Genomic DNA, 17,255 nt, shown 5'->3' with positions numbered 1-17,255 from the left:
GAAACTGGTTACGGCACCCTGCCCCGAGGCAGATGGAGAGCTGGGCGTTCACTTACCTAAAGTGAGGGCGTTAACCTTTGGGGTTCTACAGGAGAAGAGAAAGGGAAGAGGAGAGAGGCACCCAATAACCCCAGTTCATTAATCCCATATTTTCTATCTGCAGACATCTTACTCTTCGAGTCAGACATACAGTGCACAGAGATCCAGCCCAAAGAGCCAACCGTGTGTTACACATCACCTTTGAAGATACGGCATTCACCCAGTCAAGACCGGCGCCTCTGCGGGAATCAGGTGAGCGTTACACAAAGCAGCTGGTAACGGAAGGCAAGTGTTACGACTCCTGCCCTTGGACTGGGGTGTCAGACCATGTGGGCTGCACCGAGTACCTCCATCAGGGCCTCAAGGGCCTTGACATTTGCCCGCAGACTCACTTGGAGTCAGTCCTTTGGCGCCAGGCTCATGTGAAAAGCCATTAATCTGGGCCCATAAGGGCATTTTTTTCAACATGGATGCTTCCACATGGCTCAGTTCCATAACTGAGTCATGCGGTCTAGCATTTTGGGTGTGGCAGGCCTAGGGACACCTGCAGGCTATATAAGCCACGCCCGGATTGCAGAACACGCTTCGCGTTGCTCTGCTTGCTGCAGTGTGACGTTCACCGCGGTCAGCTGGAATCTTCATCCGCACGCCGGACCTGATCTCCTGCAAGAAACAAAGATAAGTCACCATTAGTATTCGCTTACCTTTTGGAATCGGCTCTCGAACTCCGCTCCAGCATCCCGAGCAGTCAACATCTCGCCGGATCTCGCTCCATCAAGAAAACCGTTACCCGGGAAAAGAAACAGAGAAAACAACATTAGTAAGCGTTTATTCTTAACATTCAATAAGCACTCGCTTACCTGCATAGAACGGCTTCCAACACCTGCAGAAGAACGGAAGGGCTGGTTTCAACTCAAGAGTGCCAGTAAGCGGTTTTCTCACCACTACTCACCGCTCTCCATCTTCTCAGCACGTGTATTCCGGATCAGCACCCCAGCCTGCAAGAAAGACAATATAAACAGGTTAGCACAAGAAAAGCATATAGCGCCGTGCTCCATGCTTTCTTACCATCTTGTGCACAAACTGAGCGACATCACGAGGACAGCATCCACACCTATAAACAAAGGAAAAAGTTAAATAGAGACAATTACAAAACAAAGAACACACTATCAAGACAGACTTAACTGAAGAATGGAGTCGCAGCAGGTCTGGACTCTGTAGAGTCGGTTCAGTGAAGTAACTAGGCAGCGACGAGCCCAACCCCAACGCACCGAGTGGCAGGACGGAGAGCGCCCCTTATCCAGAAGCAAAGTGAGAAGTGTGCCAGGGGGTCCTTGGGTCCATATGGGAGGTGAGCCCCGGGTCAGAAGAGAATACCAAGATAAAATCTAACTACTGTGTTTCAGACCTGGTCTTCAGCCACACGAGGGTCCAAAGGAAGAGGTCCAAGGGTTAAACAGTTCGGACTGGGTGGCGCCCCCGTGGATACCAGGTGAGCGTTACAGTAAGCTGCCAGAGTGATTGTGTGACCGATATAAAACGAATGAGGATAGCGCACTGACTTTACAGCACACCAAACTCCCCGTAAAGTGGTGATGCGCCTGAGCGCTGAGTGTCCAAGGAATACCTCATAGGACAAGCCCCCCGCAACTATACCAACTGGCTGACATAACACGCTGCAAAAAAACGTTGACTACCTATCTGAAACCGCTTGTGGCCCCAGACCATGACAGGTGGCCATCTGCGGGAAGGCGTGCTTGACAGCAGCCGGTGCGCTGATCTGAGTGGTAGCACACGTGACAGGAGCTGTAGCTTTGCGAGATAAGAAGATTACAAAAGGCTACTGTTTGCTACGGCTAGCTCCGCTGGCACGAAGGACCACAACGTTACTGCTCAAAAATATACTTGCTGCGCTCGACAGACTGGTAGTAAGCTTCTTGATAGAAGGTATTAGTGGTAACGTGTAGTCGCAGGGGATCACCAAACCATCGGCAGGCAATTACGGTGAAACAAGATAGACAGTCACACGACCAAAAGGATCACCACAAGCAGCTACCTCCTGAATGAAAGACGGACAGACCCATACTCCGGCCACTACAGTATAGATACGATCACACCCGTATCTGAAGCAACAAACATATGTAGAGAATGCATCTCCTCTGGCACTACTGGCCCGACCACGAACTACAAATCAAGCCACTGTTTGTCCCTTAGAAGCAGTTCACATCCACAACAGATCCCGACACGGGTAAAGACAAAAACAAGAAAGCTACCACACAGAGCACGATGGAATACACAACCTCCACTCCAACCCCTCCAGTAGAACAAGCCGGCACCAGCGATGTACAAGATACTGAGGATAAAATCTCCCTTAAGGACGTGATGAACGCCATATCTAACTCAAGGACCTCCATGGAAAAAGAAAAATGGACAGCATTAGCACAGAAGTGTACCTCTTGCGCCATGATTTACAGAAACTCACCTCCCGCACGGGAAAGGCTGAAAGCCGAATATCGGCGACAGAGGATGGTCTGCGGAGCATGGGTCAACCGATGAATGGAGTAATGGAACGTATCCAAACACTGGAGGAGAGAGTGGAGGAGGCGAAATAACATCCGGATCCTTGGTCTGCCCGAAAAGACAGAAGGGCCAAGTATGGAATTATTCCTCGAGCAATGGCTTTCTGACCTGTCTGCCCCAAAGACCTTCTCAAAATTTTACTCTTTCAAACGAGCCCATCATGTACCGACTGGCAGGCCAATTCCTGGAGCACAACCAACATAGTGATTGCCAAAATCCTGAACTACAGGGACCGCAATACTGTACTCCACCTGGCCAGAACTAAAGGTTCCATAACTTACAATGGCTCCAAGATTGCGTTCTTCCCGGACTTTACTAGGGAAGTACAAAAGGCGCAACAGTCCTTTGACCCACTCAAAAAACGTCTACAGACGCTGAATGTGAAATATGGTCTGCTATTCCCTGCACAATTGAAAATATACCACAACGGCACAACCATACATTTCACGGATCCCAGAGAGGCATGGAACTGTGCAGATCGCCACCTGGATGGAAACTGGGAACCACGAAGGAATCAACAAGACAGACCGCGCCCATATAGATTGCCTCGTGAACGGCCACAACAACAACCGGAGGAGATGCCACAAATGGCTAACGAATGATGCAGACAACCGATGAAAGCCACTCTGTCTGGTGCAAACAATCGATGCATAACTATCATTACGCCGATGATAAGCTTGTGAGATCCTAAACCCACGATAGCTGGCGGCCCACAAAGGGCCACCTATAAGCCGCCCCCAATGCTTCCTTGAGAGGGAAGGCACTTATATACCTGTCCTCCCACAGTGTCATGGATGCTGAGTTGAAAGGACCCTATGAAAATGTGTTCATTTGTTTAAGTTTTCAAGTTAGACAGGGTGACAGATGCTTCAGTTTGGGAAGGTGTATATGGAGGGGGTTGGGATTTGTGTTCCTTGTTCTTTGTTTTTATGCAAATGGTCTGTCGGCTACACCAGCTATATATAGATTGTTACCAGCTCACGAACCACTGTACACGGAGCATCCTTAGCCTAAGACACGCGGCCGCGAACATTGGCACCCATACGTTCAATGTTAACCGCTGCCACCACCAAACAACTGAGACTCCTGACATGGAACGTCAACGGCTTTGTGTCTAGTATTAAGAGATGCCTAGTGACAATTCATAAATAGACATACACCTGACAGTGCGCCTTACTGAAACACACTTAGCGGGCACGGTATGTAATCTCTTCAAGAGGACCAATGACCGCAAAGCAGTGCCTGCCAGGTTCTCCATGGGCTCCAGAGGGGTGCTGATCCTTCTGCATAATAAACTCCTGCTCACAATCTCTAGTATCACCCAGGATACAGGAGAGGGAGATATGTACATATAAATTCCACACTATGGAACGAAAAACTAGCAATAATGTAATATACTCCCCACCAGCACTCATGTCTGCCATATTGGAGGATATTACACCTGTTCTGTCTGCAAATACAGCAGATACTTGGATAATAAGGGGGGGGCTTCAATGAGGTCATGAATGTTGAAATGGATCGCACACATAAGAGGGAGGAACCCTGCAATCCCCACAAAACTGGCAACATTTGCCTCTGCATTGGGATTGAGAGATGTGTGGCGGGGTCTGCACCCAGATGAACGGGAGTACACGTTCGACTCCGGCATACATGTTTCACTCTCCAGGATAGATTACTCTTTTCTACCAGCACAAGATATCCACAAGGCGGTTAGTGCAAAATTGCTCCCACGGGGCATCTCAGACCACGTCCCACTACTCCTAGATATCGAAACCGAAAGGCTGCAATCTCGCAACTTCAAACCAGTAAGACCCCGGGTCCAAATGGTCTCGCGATAGAAGTTTGGAAAAAATAGGAAGAGACAGCATAGTCCCACGCATGCTTAATATGTTTAAACACTCGAAAGAACAAGGGATACTCCCATTAAATTTGCGGAAAGCCAACATAATAGTGGCATCTAAAGAAAGTAAGCCACCAAATGAATGCAGCTCTTACAGGCTGATCTCTCTGGTCAATAGTGAGACCAAAATCCTGGCTAAAGTACTAGCCAACGGACTCCAAGGTGTAATCACATGTCTGATCCATCCGGATCAATGCGGCTTCATGCCGAAGAGATCCACGCGGATGAACATTAGTAGGCTGCACTTGGCGCTTGAGAGGGCACCGGCCCTACAGGGGCCGCAGGCACTGCTGGCAATTGACTTAGAAAAGGCCTTTGACTCAGTGTATTGGGAGGCACTGTGGGTAATTAAGAGAATGGGATTTGGAGAACAGTTTGTGTGATGGGTCCAGCTTTTATATAATGCTCCTGAGGCGGAGGTCAGAGTGAATGGGTGGCCCTCACGTAGTTTCAAGCTAGGAAAAGGGACAAGACAGGGGTGGCCCTTATCGGCCATGTTACTTGCACTAATAATTGATCCTATGGCAGTAATGTTGCGACCTACTGACCTATCTGGGTGATCCGGCCTTCTCCTGTCCCATAGTTACACAGATTCTAGTGGGATATGGACATTTCAGCGGATTGAGAGTAAACTGGGATAAGTTGGTTCTGTTCCCAGTCAAAGGAGTAGACTGCATACCCTGTGGGGGGCCCCCCCATACAGAGTTGAACTTAGAACAATTCAGATATTTAGGTATCCAAATTACAACTAAGCTAGAAGATTAAACAACCAGAAACCTACACCCGATTACGAGTAGATTTATACAAGATGTGAGCCACTGGATGACGCTGCCACTGACCCTATTGGGGGGAGCGGTGCTTTTCAAGATGTTAGCTCTCCCTCGCTTCTTATACATCATACAAAATGCTCCACTATATATTTCCACAAATGAATGCCATCAAATAGAAAGGACACTGCGGAGACTGCTGTGGGGAGGCAGACACCCAAGAATAGCTCTACGCACCCTCCAATGTTCAGTGTGGGAGGGAGGGATTGGGCTTCCACATATGCAAAAGTACTTTTGGGCAAGCCAGATGGCAGTGGTAAATGATATACTACATGGTCAACATGGTAACTTAACACTATCGCATATCTTAGCCGAAAAGGCTGCAACGCCTGATATGTCCCCATTAGAAAGCCTGTATCAGGTCATGAGTCGCCTGCCTCGCTGCACAATGGCGGCCCACACAACAGAAATCTGGGTATAGGCACACAAACATAGGGTGGAGCAATAAAGTCACCCCGGTACAATCCCTATGGGGGGGGGGGGGCATCTTCCTTCCTGAAATCTAAAAACTTCAAAAATGGCCGAACTGGGAAATGGCCAGTATAGCAAAAATAAGTGATGTGAGAGGAAGGCAAAATCGTACCCTTCGTTGACCTGTCGACCCGCTTTGGCCTTCCAGCGACCAAGCATGCAATTAGGACGCATATGCCAGATCTCTCCAATTTGCCTGAAGAAATATTGTCCTAGACAGTGTGAATATTAAAACTACTTCAATCATGTATAATGAAATCTCCTCTTTTGCCACAAAAGAACTTTGTAGTTTGTAACTGAAATAGGAAAGAGACGTTGGCCCACTACTACTGGAGGACTGGACCACGGCCTTAATGTACCCCTGAGAGACAGCGATTTCGGCTAGGATCAGGCTTGTGCAACTAAAAATACTACACACGGTATACTACCAGAGAGTGACGCTCCATCGCTGGGGGAAAATCACAGAAGCTAACTGCCTGCGCTGCAAGCAGGAGGAAGGCACCTTCTTCCACATTTTGTGGGAATGCTTATGCATTCAACCTTTTTGGCAGAGATGCTGCAACAGACTCTTGAGAGCCTTGAGTCGACCAATACCCAACGAACATAAATTGGTGATAGTGAGGATTGAAGAAGAGGGGGGACTGACACGCTTTGAGAGACATCTGCTCTTGACAGCCACTGGGCTGGCCAAAAGGAACATCATACAATCGTGGGGCTCAGAGGTCACCCCAATGGGTATCTGACGTGGATGCCTGTATAGCAATGGCACATCGAGTATACACGTCCAGAGGTTGCCCCGGGAAGGCCTCAAAATCTGGCAAAAATTGGGACGGACTTAAAGATAAACAAACCCTGACGTGAGTGTTAATGTTGCGAGCAAATGCAAGTTGTGGTGCATACTTCAAACAATTACCCACAAAGAGTTGAGCAACGAGAATTTTTAACGTGTAGCAGAATGCAGAACCTGTGTTGCATATGTGTGTATTTTTTGTTTTGTATGTTGTCGGTTTTGATTGATAAGAAAATACAATAAAATGTGTAGTAAAAAAATAATAACAAACAAGGGGTTACGCCTGTCTTCAAGTTACACTGTCCACGCACTAACGCTCACCTGGTATCCACGGGGGCGCCACCCAGTCCGAACTGTTTCACCCTTGGACCTCTTCCTTTGGACCCTCGTGTGGCTGAAGACCAGGTCTGAAACACAGTAGTTCGATTTTAGCTTGGTATTCTCCTCTGACCCGGGGCCCACCTCCAATATGGACCGAAGGACCCCCTGGCGCACTGCTCACCTTGCTTCTTGATAAGGTGCGCTCACTGTCCTGCCACTCGGTGCAGGGGTACGTTGGGGTTGGGCTCGTCGCTGCCTAGTTACTTCACTGGAGCGACTCTACAGAGTCCAGACCTGCTGCGACTCCATTCTTCAGGTAAGTCTGTCTTGGTGTATTCTTTGTTTTGTAATTGTCTCTATTTAACTCTTCCTTTGTTTATAGGTGTGGATGCTGTCCTCGTGATGTCGCTCAGTTTGTGCACTAGATGGTAAGAAAACGCAGAGCGCGGCGCTTTATGCTTTTCTTGTGCTAACCTGTTTATATTGTCTTTCTTGCAGGCTGCAGTGCTGATCCGGAATATGCGTGCCAAGAAGATGGAGAGCGGTGAGTAAGTAATGGTGAGCGAACCGCGAACCAGCCCTTCCGTTCTTCTGCAGGTGTTGGAGGCCGTTCTATGCAGGTAAGCGAGTGCTTATTGAATGTTAAGAATAAACGCTTACTAATTTTGTTTTCTCCGTTTCTTTTCCCAGGTAACGGTTTTCTTGATGGAGCGAGATCCGCCGAGATGTTGACTGCTCGGGATGCTGGAGCAGAGATCGAGAGCCGATTCCAAAAGGTAAGCGAATACTAATGGTGACTTATCTTTGTTTCTTGCAGGAGATCAGGTCCGGCGTGCGGATGAAGATTCCAGCTGACCGCGGTGAACGTCACACTGCAGCAAGCAGAGCAACGCGAAGCGTGTTCTACAATCTGGGCATGGCCTATATAGCCTGCAAGTATCCCAGGTGTCCCTGGGCCTGCCACACCCAAAAGGCTAGACCGCATGACTCAGTTATGGAACTGAGCCATGTGGAAGCATCCATGTTGTTGAAAAAATGCCCTTATGGGCCCAGATTATTGGCTTCTCACATGAGCCTGGTGTCTTGAGGCCCTGATGGAGGTACTGGGAGCAGCCCACATGGTCTGACACCCCAGTCCAATGGCAGGAGTCGTGACACCCACATGCATCCCTTAAATGAGCCATCATTTATAAATCACTCCCCATTTAAAAAAGGTAGTACCCAAATTGATAGTTTACAAAATAGTTGTATGCTAAATCTGGCCAAATTCGGCCAGTATCATTCGATCGTTTGTAAACCATCAGTTTGGGTAATCACTATCAAACATGGGGTGTGAGGGTTGCGTCCCGCTCCTCATGTTTGGTAGTGATGGCCTTTGGGGGTAGCAGAGGTTTGGAGGTGGAGGGGCGGAAAAAAAAGAAGAAAAGCAGACCCTGCAGCATCGGATCCGACACTGCAGGGTCAGAGAAAGCGGACATGAATAAGGTAAGTAGGGGCTGTGGGGGGTTTAAATTTGGCCCGATAAGGCCACAGCAAAATTGTCTTTGTGGCCAAATTGACCACGGTCAATTTGGCCGCGAACAATTGTGCCACGGCCAATCGAATACATCGAATTTAAAAACTCTCCTTGAAGAAAGAAAATAAGCAGCAATTAAGGGGCCTGCAGCCTCTGATGGGCTGCTGGGTGCGGGTGCTCTAGAGAGCCACAAGGTTGGGAGGTGACCATGACACTGTGGTCTCATGCAATCCTCTTACATGGAAGCTTCACACGGCTTTCCTTTTAAAGCCGACAGGCAGCTGACACTTTTCAGCTCTTCTCCAGATATATACATACACAGAGGGTCTCTAACCACAAACCAAGACACTGAAAAATCCATGTTAAAGCATTTTTTGTAAATACAAATATTTGTTAGTGGTCAAGGGCTATTTTGAGGAATGTTTGCCTATTTTAAGATCTAAATCGGCAACCATAAAAATGGCTGCAATTTGTCTACAATTCCTCAAAATAGCTGACCACATAAATACATTTATTTTTACAAGGAAAACGATGTAACATTGAATGTACAGTGTTTTTGAATAAGATCAGGGAACAGGAGGGGAAGCAACGGGAGAAGGCAAACAAGCATACATGGGGGATTACGGCCCTTTACCTATTGTCTGCTAAGCCTCCTCTCCAGCCTCCCATTCAACTCCAAACTTCATGCCATCCCTTCAGTTTAAACCTAAGAGGCACTTTTTCTTCGGGTGGTTTTCCAGTGTTTATCGGATTTCACTGAAAACAGGAAAGCCTAACTATAATTGGTTATTATTAACGTGCTTAATACCCAGAGGTTTCTAAGCGCGGATCCGGGTATCGAACCTGTGTTGCTCTGTGTTGTCTTGCTTCCAAGGTGAGTGCGTTGCCCCCGAGCTATCCACTAAGACCCTTGGTGACGTACCCGTAACTGGTAGTCCTAATAAACTAACCGCATGGGGGCAGGTGCTGCCACATTCCAAGTCAGAAGCTCAGTCAGTCCCTCACCTTGAGGTCAGGTGAGTTTAGGGTCCTACTTTTTGTGCATAATTGTACCTTCAAGCTCACTTGGCATTCATACAACTTCTTCTCTGTTTATTCCTCCATGTCAGATCAATTATTCTGTCTGTCCGGTAGAGGTGCTATTCCACCTTATTCATCCAGTCTTGTGCATCCGTCGTGGACTCAAAGAAATAGGTCTTACCATTGTGGATAACCTCGAATTTAGCTGGGTAGATCAACATGTACTCTTATTGGCTCGGCGCAGTCTTTCCTTAAAATGCCCGAATTGGGCTAGCCAGCTTAGAGGATGCTCTGTAGATGGTCCCTCTTTCCCTGGAGAAGGCCAGTATGCCTTCTCAATCTTTGTAATTCATAATTGTGGCTATAATGGGTCTAGGTGGGGCCCCAAGCGGCAGTCTCCTATTCAGGGATCGATGTGCCTGCTCCACTGTGAAGCCCTGTGAGAGTTTCCCAGCTCCTATCTCCTACAGAAACAGGTTCTCAACATATGATGTTGGGTCTTGTCGTTATCCTTCAGGTAGACCAAGGATCCCTATGTTATTTCTTCATGCACGCCCTTCAGGGTATTTGGCTCTGCATTCCAGACTTTTCGCTTTTCCGTGAGCAGCGCTACATTCGACTGTCAAGTATGTTGAGCCTGTTCTCTTGCACATGCGTCTCTGCACTTCCCAATAATTCTTCAATGGAGTGGATATTCTGTCTTAAAAGGCTCATGTCTACCAAACAGTCAATGTTATGCTCAAGTGAGAATTTCAGTGAAGCAATCGCCACCAGTATCGGTTCTGTCCCCAGTGACCCTGTAGTACAAGGAACTGTCTTCCTTTCTTGTGTAGGCCTCCATCATCACCGTTTGTCACTCACTATTATGTTTGAGGCATGCATGCTGGTGGGGATTTGTTCCACTCCCATATCCACCTCTCTGCGGCCTCTGCTGTCCCCTTAAGCAGTCCCCAAAGAGGGTATGTTCTAAATTGGCAGATTGTCAATCTATGTTCCCAACAGTGGTAGCCTGTCCAGCGTACCTATCCCCGTGGCACTTCCTCCTCAGTCCCATCTGCCTTAGGGTATTTAGGTCTTCAGCTGTTGCTAGTCCCTCATCCAGAATAATTAAAGGCATTTCCTTTAGGGACTGCTTTTACAACATCACTCTCCGTGGGGTAGACGGTCACCCAAAGCGCCCCTCGGTCGTTCCACAGTACTCTCAGCCAGTGATCTCTCCCCTTCGTCAGCTTATACCTCATGTGTTTCAGCCAGCTCAGTTCACTATTCCCAATCATGGGCAGCCCGCTCTTGCAGTCTCCACTCTAAAGCCACAGCTGTCTTCCCAGGCAGTTTCCTGGGCATGGGGCTGTGTCAGGATGTGATATTAACTTACAAAGAAGAGATCCATATATGAAACAATTAATTTGATCGTTATTGTTCAATATATTTGAGAAAAGGACTTGTTCTATGCTCGAAGAGTCACTATAGGAACAACAAAGCGAGGGTTAACTACAATTAAATAAGCATTTATTGTTAATACATACAATTAGAGAGAAACCAGAAAATAAATGTATACAGTCGATCTGGTTTGCACAACAAAGAATGAACATTTTTCTTGAGTAATCATATATATTAAAACATACATGTATGTTGGACCAATTCTAGACAAAGAAATTAGTAATTGGACCAATGAGAGAAAAAGAGAAAACGTTCAAGAATAAGGTTATAGAACAGTTAAATTCACAACAAAAAAAGAGAAATAAAATCTTATCAAACAAAGTTGTATGATTTGCATAGTGAAGTATTCCTACTATTGAGAAAAAACTCAAAGTACTGTTTTGTATTAACATGATAAAGTATGAACATTTGTTCTAAACTACCGGCATGTTCAATGTATAGTCAGGCCTATTGATTTGCCAAACTGCCAAAGTGTATGATATAAATCTAGTTGAAATTGCACCGTGCTACAAGATAGATACTTCTGGGACAAATTCCCCAAAACTTTTAATAGATGAGCACTACAACACGTTTCGGCTTTGCCAATATTGGCGGCATCAATGTTCAGCCTTCCTCAGGGTAAACGAACCTCTTGTCCCTAAATAAGAGGGAGGCAGAAGGGAGATACAAGTGTGTATCAGTATTTTGTGTAGAATACCAACACTCGGCTTTCCTAAGAACAATCCTAACGCAGGGAGACTGCTTGAAATTAAAAGCAAAAAGGAGTCCACATAGTACTCACCCTGTTTAGGCTGGGAGGAGAAAAGCGTGTGACCTCTTTTTTGTATGTACAGGATTACATGTGGTGATCAGACCGGGAGCCACTCTCAAATACTTCTGCATTGCGGGGAAATGGATTGCTGAAGAGAGTTTGAAATGCAAAATGAATGATACCGTCTTGGGATAGTGCACCTGGACAGAATGAAACAGAAGGTTGAACTGATTCTTTACCAATTCTGATGTCCAAATCGGAATGCCTTGTGAGATTGTTATCCTTCGGCGGTGGGATCATTCTCGGATTCTACTCATCTCCGACCCAAGAATTCAGGATTGGTTGGAACATATGATGCAGCGGAAGAAACCTGGAATGGCAAAACAGGAAAACCCTGGCAGAAGAATTGGTCCATGTTTGCCAACCACCTGTACCTATCAAGGGCAAATGTGGCGTGTGGCCCATACAGGGCCACAGGTAACAGTGGTATATTCTGAAAAAATGTTATGCAACGAGACAGATTGGGGTGTGTTACACCGGCCTATACCACATCTAGTTTGGATATATGCCATAAACATACAATGCTTGGCTATTGGCAGTATGGTGGCTATTTAGCAGCATGTTGTGAGGGAAACAAATTACTTGGCATGCATGAATGTTTGACACAGGTAAGGGGCCCCTATCTTCCTGTTGCTGATATCCACATTAGTGGGATAGCGGTATGTTCTCTCTTCCTCGTGGAGGTATGGAGGACATGAAGACTTTGCAAGTGAGGTTGATGAAAAGAAGGTTAACCGCAAATCCGTGGAGGAATGGACCAAGGGAGACACCATTACGTGGCGTTGTCTAACAAAATACACAAGCTGTGGTGCATAGTACAGGAGTCTTGCTTACCTTCCTGATTTTCACCAATTCCATGCCACAGCAGATGTTGGAAACAAAGCCAGCCGCTGTGAATGGGAAAAGCGAGGGTCAAAAGCTTCTAGCATGTGAGTGCGGGGTGTCTTAGTGCGTCCCGAGGTCCACACTCAACTCGCTTGGAACGTTACCGTGGTAACCTCGCAGCCTGCAACAACCGGACAATACCATTTGCCGGTTGCTCAGAGCGAGGGGGCGGGGGGGATTTATTTTGTGAGAGGGAGAGTTTATAAACATGAAGAATAAAAATGAAATGCACGCGCGTGTCTATCCATCATGTTCTAGTTGTAATCCGAACCAAAGACAAAAGGTAAATTTGGTCGTAATTCCCTAGTGGGGTGACCAACAAAGGGAGCATATTGGTTTAGTCCAGATAGCCTGGCTTGTAATGTCACCATGGCAACTAATCAGCGTCTAATTCGAGGAGTGAGAGGCATTCTACTCCTAAGAAAATCGTGCCATGCAGAGGCAGAGTCACAGTAATGGAAGTGTTGTAAACCAAGGGTCAGCAGGCAACCTTGGCTCAATGGTATCTCATAGTGAGATGTGTCCACGTGCAAGGGATGCTGGATGTTTTAGTCTGAAGGCCAGTCCATGTGTGGAATGAACGGACAGGCACAGATGTACCTGTGTAGATATCCAGTGTCAGCATAACCTTGAACATGTATCTAGTGAATACATCATTGTGGCTGTGCCACAGTCAAAAATAGAGCACAAATGAGACTAGTTGGTTATGGTAGTCTGTGAGGACTATTGCGGGAAGATGTGGTGACAACATGTGGTGACACACTAGGGGCGGCCACCATTTTGGCTGTTGTGCAGCGCCAAATATCTGCCCCTACGGTGCTGCTGTAGGATTGCGTCAGCCTTCCATTTTCAGCATCTAATGCTGCAGTGAATCTTGCATACGACGCAATGCTTATTTCTCAGGTCTGTAGAGTTGTAGGCAGCTAACTGCTCGTATCGATGTCGGATCATGCAGGAGCTCTCGGAGTCTGCGACTTTACTACATGGCTGCAAGCCACGCCCCCCTCAGCAGCAGTGCATTATTTGTGCGCACCCCGCAAGATGATTCAGGAAGGCATTTCTACCACAACGCCCCAAAACGACCACCCTTTTGGTGCAACAGTCGCCATGTGTATACATGCAAAAGGGACCAGGGACAAATGAACATTTCGCACCGTAGTGAAAGCCATTCCAAGCCATCATCCCAGTAAATAGGTATATGCCCACAAATATATTTTGCACCCATCTGAAAACGAGTGACAGGAGGAAAATGCTTCTTCCTTACTAATGCACTGCTGCCAATAACTGTACACATAGATCACATAACTAAAGAAATACACTGCCAGGGCCCAGTCTTGAAGACCAATTAACCACAACTATGCTAAACAAACACCCGACCGCTTGAAGTATAAGGCCAGCACCCAAATGGTGATGTCAGACATGAGGCCCATTGAACCAAAAACAGGCCTACATCTCAAAGTAAAGAAAGTAGGCTTAAATCTCAAAAGTGCATAGATATGCGCAATGCATATCAGCAAGGAAAAGAAAGACATGTGGCTGACAATGCTGTTTTACTAAATCCATGGAGTGATGCACTTTTACTTAGAGACCGTCGGCAGCGTGTACAAATTATTTATGCAACATGAGACGGATTCCGAAATCTTAATTGAAACCAAGCTTCTTGCAATCATAAGAAACAAATTCCTTTTTCCCTCATCAAATGACAGTATGCCAAGGGAAGTGCTCACTAGACTTTCTTACAAGTGCCCTATACATATGGACAATCCGGAAGTGACACTCACGTATTTTGCAACTGTGAGATTAAAGAAGTACTTTACATATGGATACATGGCCCAGGTTCCTTATAAAATGTCATGGAGTTTAGTTATTAGAAAAATACATATGATTGGATAAAAAGGGCAGCGTATATGCCACAATGGTCATTCCAGACATCTATTAAAGGGAACAGTAACCACCTTTGAACAATGCCATAGCGATTTTGGTGTGATAACATAACTGAAGTTATTAATAAAAATTTGATTTGGGCTTTCCTTTGATTCCGAGAGATTTGAAAGTTGGTGCGTGGGTGAAGGACAAAATTACGATGGGAACTATGAAGTGGCATATTTTTCATTGATACGGCTCCTGAGTAAATGAAGAAAACCTGTATCTCTGCATAGGAAGTGCGTGCCGGCTTCAGACTAGCATCATCTGATTCGCCTTACAATGTAGTTCTTAAAACTATATCCATACATGTAAAGTTTCGAGTTGAAACAGGCCGAACCCACATGTCAGTGTGGGATGACCACGCTTTTTACTCCCAGAGCTTTCCTATCTCACACCCCTCATCTCCTTGTCCTATTAGCACACAGGTGGGTAGAGAAAACCAACCAATCCCTTTTGTGATAATCCTGATAAGTCTGTCATGTCATTTGCCCTATAAGTAGACCAGTTTGCATTAGAACTGGGCTTTTTCCACTTATTCCGGGAGGTAACCTGCTGCTGAAGTCTTGAGAAACATCCAAGCAGAGAGACCCCAAATCCTGCATTAGAGACAGGCACCAGGAGACACAGAATCTGACTGGTATCCCTTAGAGGAGCCAGAGGGGATCATTCTGGACAGACACCCTTGCTGTCCCAGAGGTGCCCGGCTGTTCCATGATTCTCATTACAAGGCTTCTCCTGGAAGTAGAACAATCCCCAAAGCCATAGATTGTGTAGGCCGTGCATTTGCAAGCATTGTTTTAGTTATTTCTATTATAAGTAGTCTTCTTAGGGTTATTTGTAAGCACTTTATTATAAGTTACATAAGCTGTTAACTAGGAAAGACCACTGGGTCCCATCACCCAGGCTCAACTGACCAGGCTGGAACCCAGGGGCTAGATTCATTCTCACACAGCGTTCCAAGCTAGGACACAGCAGCATTCCTGCAATCATGCAATGACAACAAGTACATTATAACACATCTCCTCCCTTTCCAATGACAACCCAAACAAAAGGGAGCCAAACACACAAGTCGTGTTCTAATGCCAAGCATCTTTTAGAGAAATGCCACTCAAAAGAAATTACTGGGACGGTTGTCCCTACACATACTTCAGCCTTCACACTATCCACAATTTGGGACGCTTCACTACCATGGGACAGCTTCAGACTTCAAACTCTATTGCTAGGGGACGTAATCCCTATACTGGCTTCAGACTTTAAAAATATGGGACGAAATCTCTACACATACTTAAGACTTCAACTTTACTGACAGGCAACATAATCCCTCAAACTTCAACCTTCATGCTGAACTACTCAGGGACGTACTCCCTATATTTGCTTCAGACTTCAGATTTTACCACTCTGGGAGGGAATGCCACTTCAAACTTTAAAACCTCAAAACTTCAGACGGGAGACACTGACATACCATTCTTCCACACATGCTAGCTTACTTTTGACATTAGTATACCTTGTTACAAATAAGCAACAATGTGTAGATCCATACATCTGTAAGAGTCCATGCTGCCTTCCTGCAGCGTATTTTTGCTATAAAGTACATCTCTATTTGGACAACATTAACCTGAAATTCCTCAAACTTGTTACTTCTAGTCCGCCCAGGTCAGGCATCATTAATCCACTTACAACCTTCACAGTTTGACCAATAACCGTATACTCTTAGAGTCCATAAAAGTCCATTTAGGGCTGCTAATCCTCAAAGCGTTACACCTATATCAGCTATTATATAAGCTCATAAACGCTCACTCCCACATATGTTACACAGAGCTACTTCAACTTTCCCAGTCCACTCTCATCCTGCTACTCACTCATTTACATGTGCACATTAAAGTAATGACCTTTACAAAATGAGTCCTTTACCTAGCTGCAAATCCTCAAACAGATTAAGCTACATCAGTAGTTCACTTATGTACTTCCGTAACTTTAAAAAAAATATGCATATAGAAGCTCTTCGTGCACTCTGCTAAAATGCCACACACCCGTAACACAAAAGGATACATGCATGTATTGGCGCTTCATATGCCGGGTATTTTCTTCATGCCTTTCACTTCTTTGGTGCGGCCTGAGAGGGAGTGCAGGGAAGTTCACATTGCACAAAGTTCCCCAAATACACGTGGCTTCACTTTACCACATAAATACACTTCCTCCGGTGTCATCAGCGGTTTCCACGTTCTTCAGGCTGCTAAAACCGTGTTGCACTCCTATGCATCTTCCCCATTGCTTCATGCGCAGCATCCCCATTGCGTCCATGTTCATCTTCCATTAAACGAAAAACATGTCCCATGTGCACTTCATCGTTTCACCAACCGTCATCACAACTGACAATTGCGGCTGGTATACCTTTTTCCCCGCACGCTTTCACCGGTGCCCAGCTCTGTAATTATTTACAAACTGTCATGTCTCGGCAGGGATGGCGGGTTTGGAACCGCTGGCGCTATGGTCCACCATAGCGTTTTCCATCACGTTTTTTCCTTTTTATGGAGTTACTGGTCTAGTTGTTGCACACGCACGTCACCAGAAGTATCTATTGTACCACTTCCTGGTTACGGACGTGTTGCAACGTTTCTGGGTTTCCTCCTGTGTTGCCGTCGCTCTCGTTGTGTTTTGTTCCTCTCTCGGACTCCGTCCGTTCCTCTAATTTTTTCCCTCCATTGCTCTCTGGTTACTCTCCTTTCTGT

General features: G+C 46.1%; 1 protein-coding gene across 5 annotated transcripts in view; it reads right to left on the bottom strand.

The window, feature by feature from the left end:
• PSMA8 (proteasome 20S subunit alpha 8) overlaps positions 1 to 17,255 on the bottom strand; it is a 418,402-nt gene that overhangs the window by 383,919 nt on the left and 17,228 nt on the right. For 2 of the 5 annotated variants that reach the window (XM_069620940.1, XM_069620941.1), the window contains exon 1: positions 12,550 to 12,676. The exons of the other annotated variants lie outside the window; for them this stretch is intronic. In XM_069620940.1, coding sequence (XP_069477041.1) covers positions 12,550 to 12,573 — 24 coding nt within the window. In that variant the 5' untranslated portion in view covers positions 12,574 to 12,676. Of the gene's footprint in view, positions 1 to 12,549; positions 12,677 to 17,255 lie in introns of those variants that run through there. 5 annotated transcript variants of the gene reach the window in all.

This window comes from Ambystoma mexicanum, chromosome 5q (genome assembly GCF_040938575.1).
Source record: "Ambystoma mexicanum isolate Mex_15411 chromosome 5q, UKY_AmexF1_1, whole genome shotgun sequence".
In the NCBI taxonomy this organism is placed as follows: Eukaryota; Metazoa; Chordata; class Amphibia; order Caudata; family Ambystomatidae; genus Ambystoma; species Ambystoma mexicanum.
This window is presented reverse-complemented; position numbering and strand designations above follow the sequence as displayed.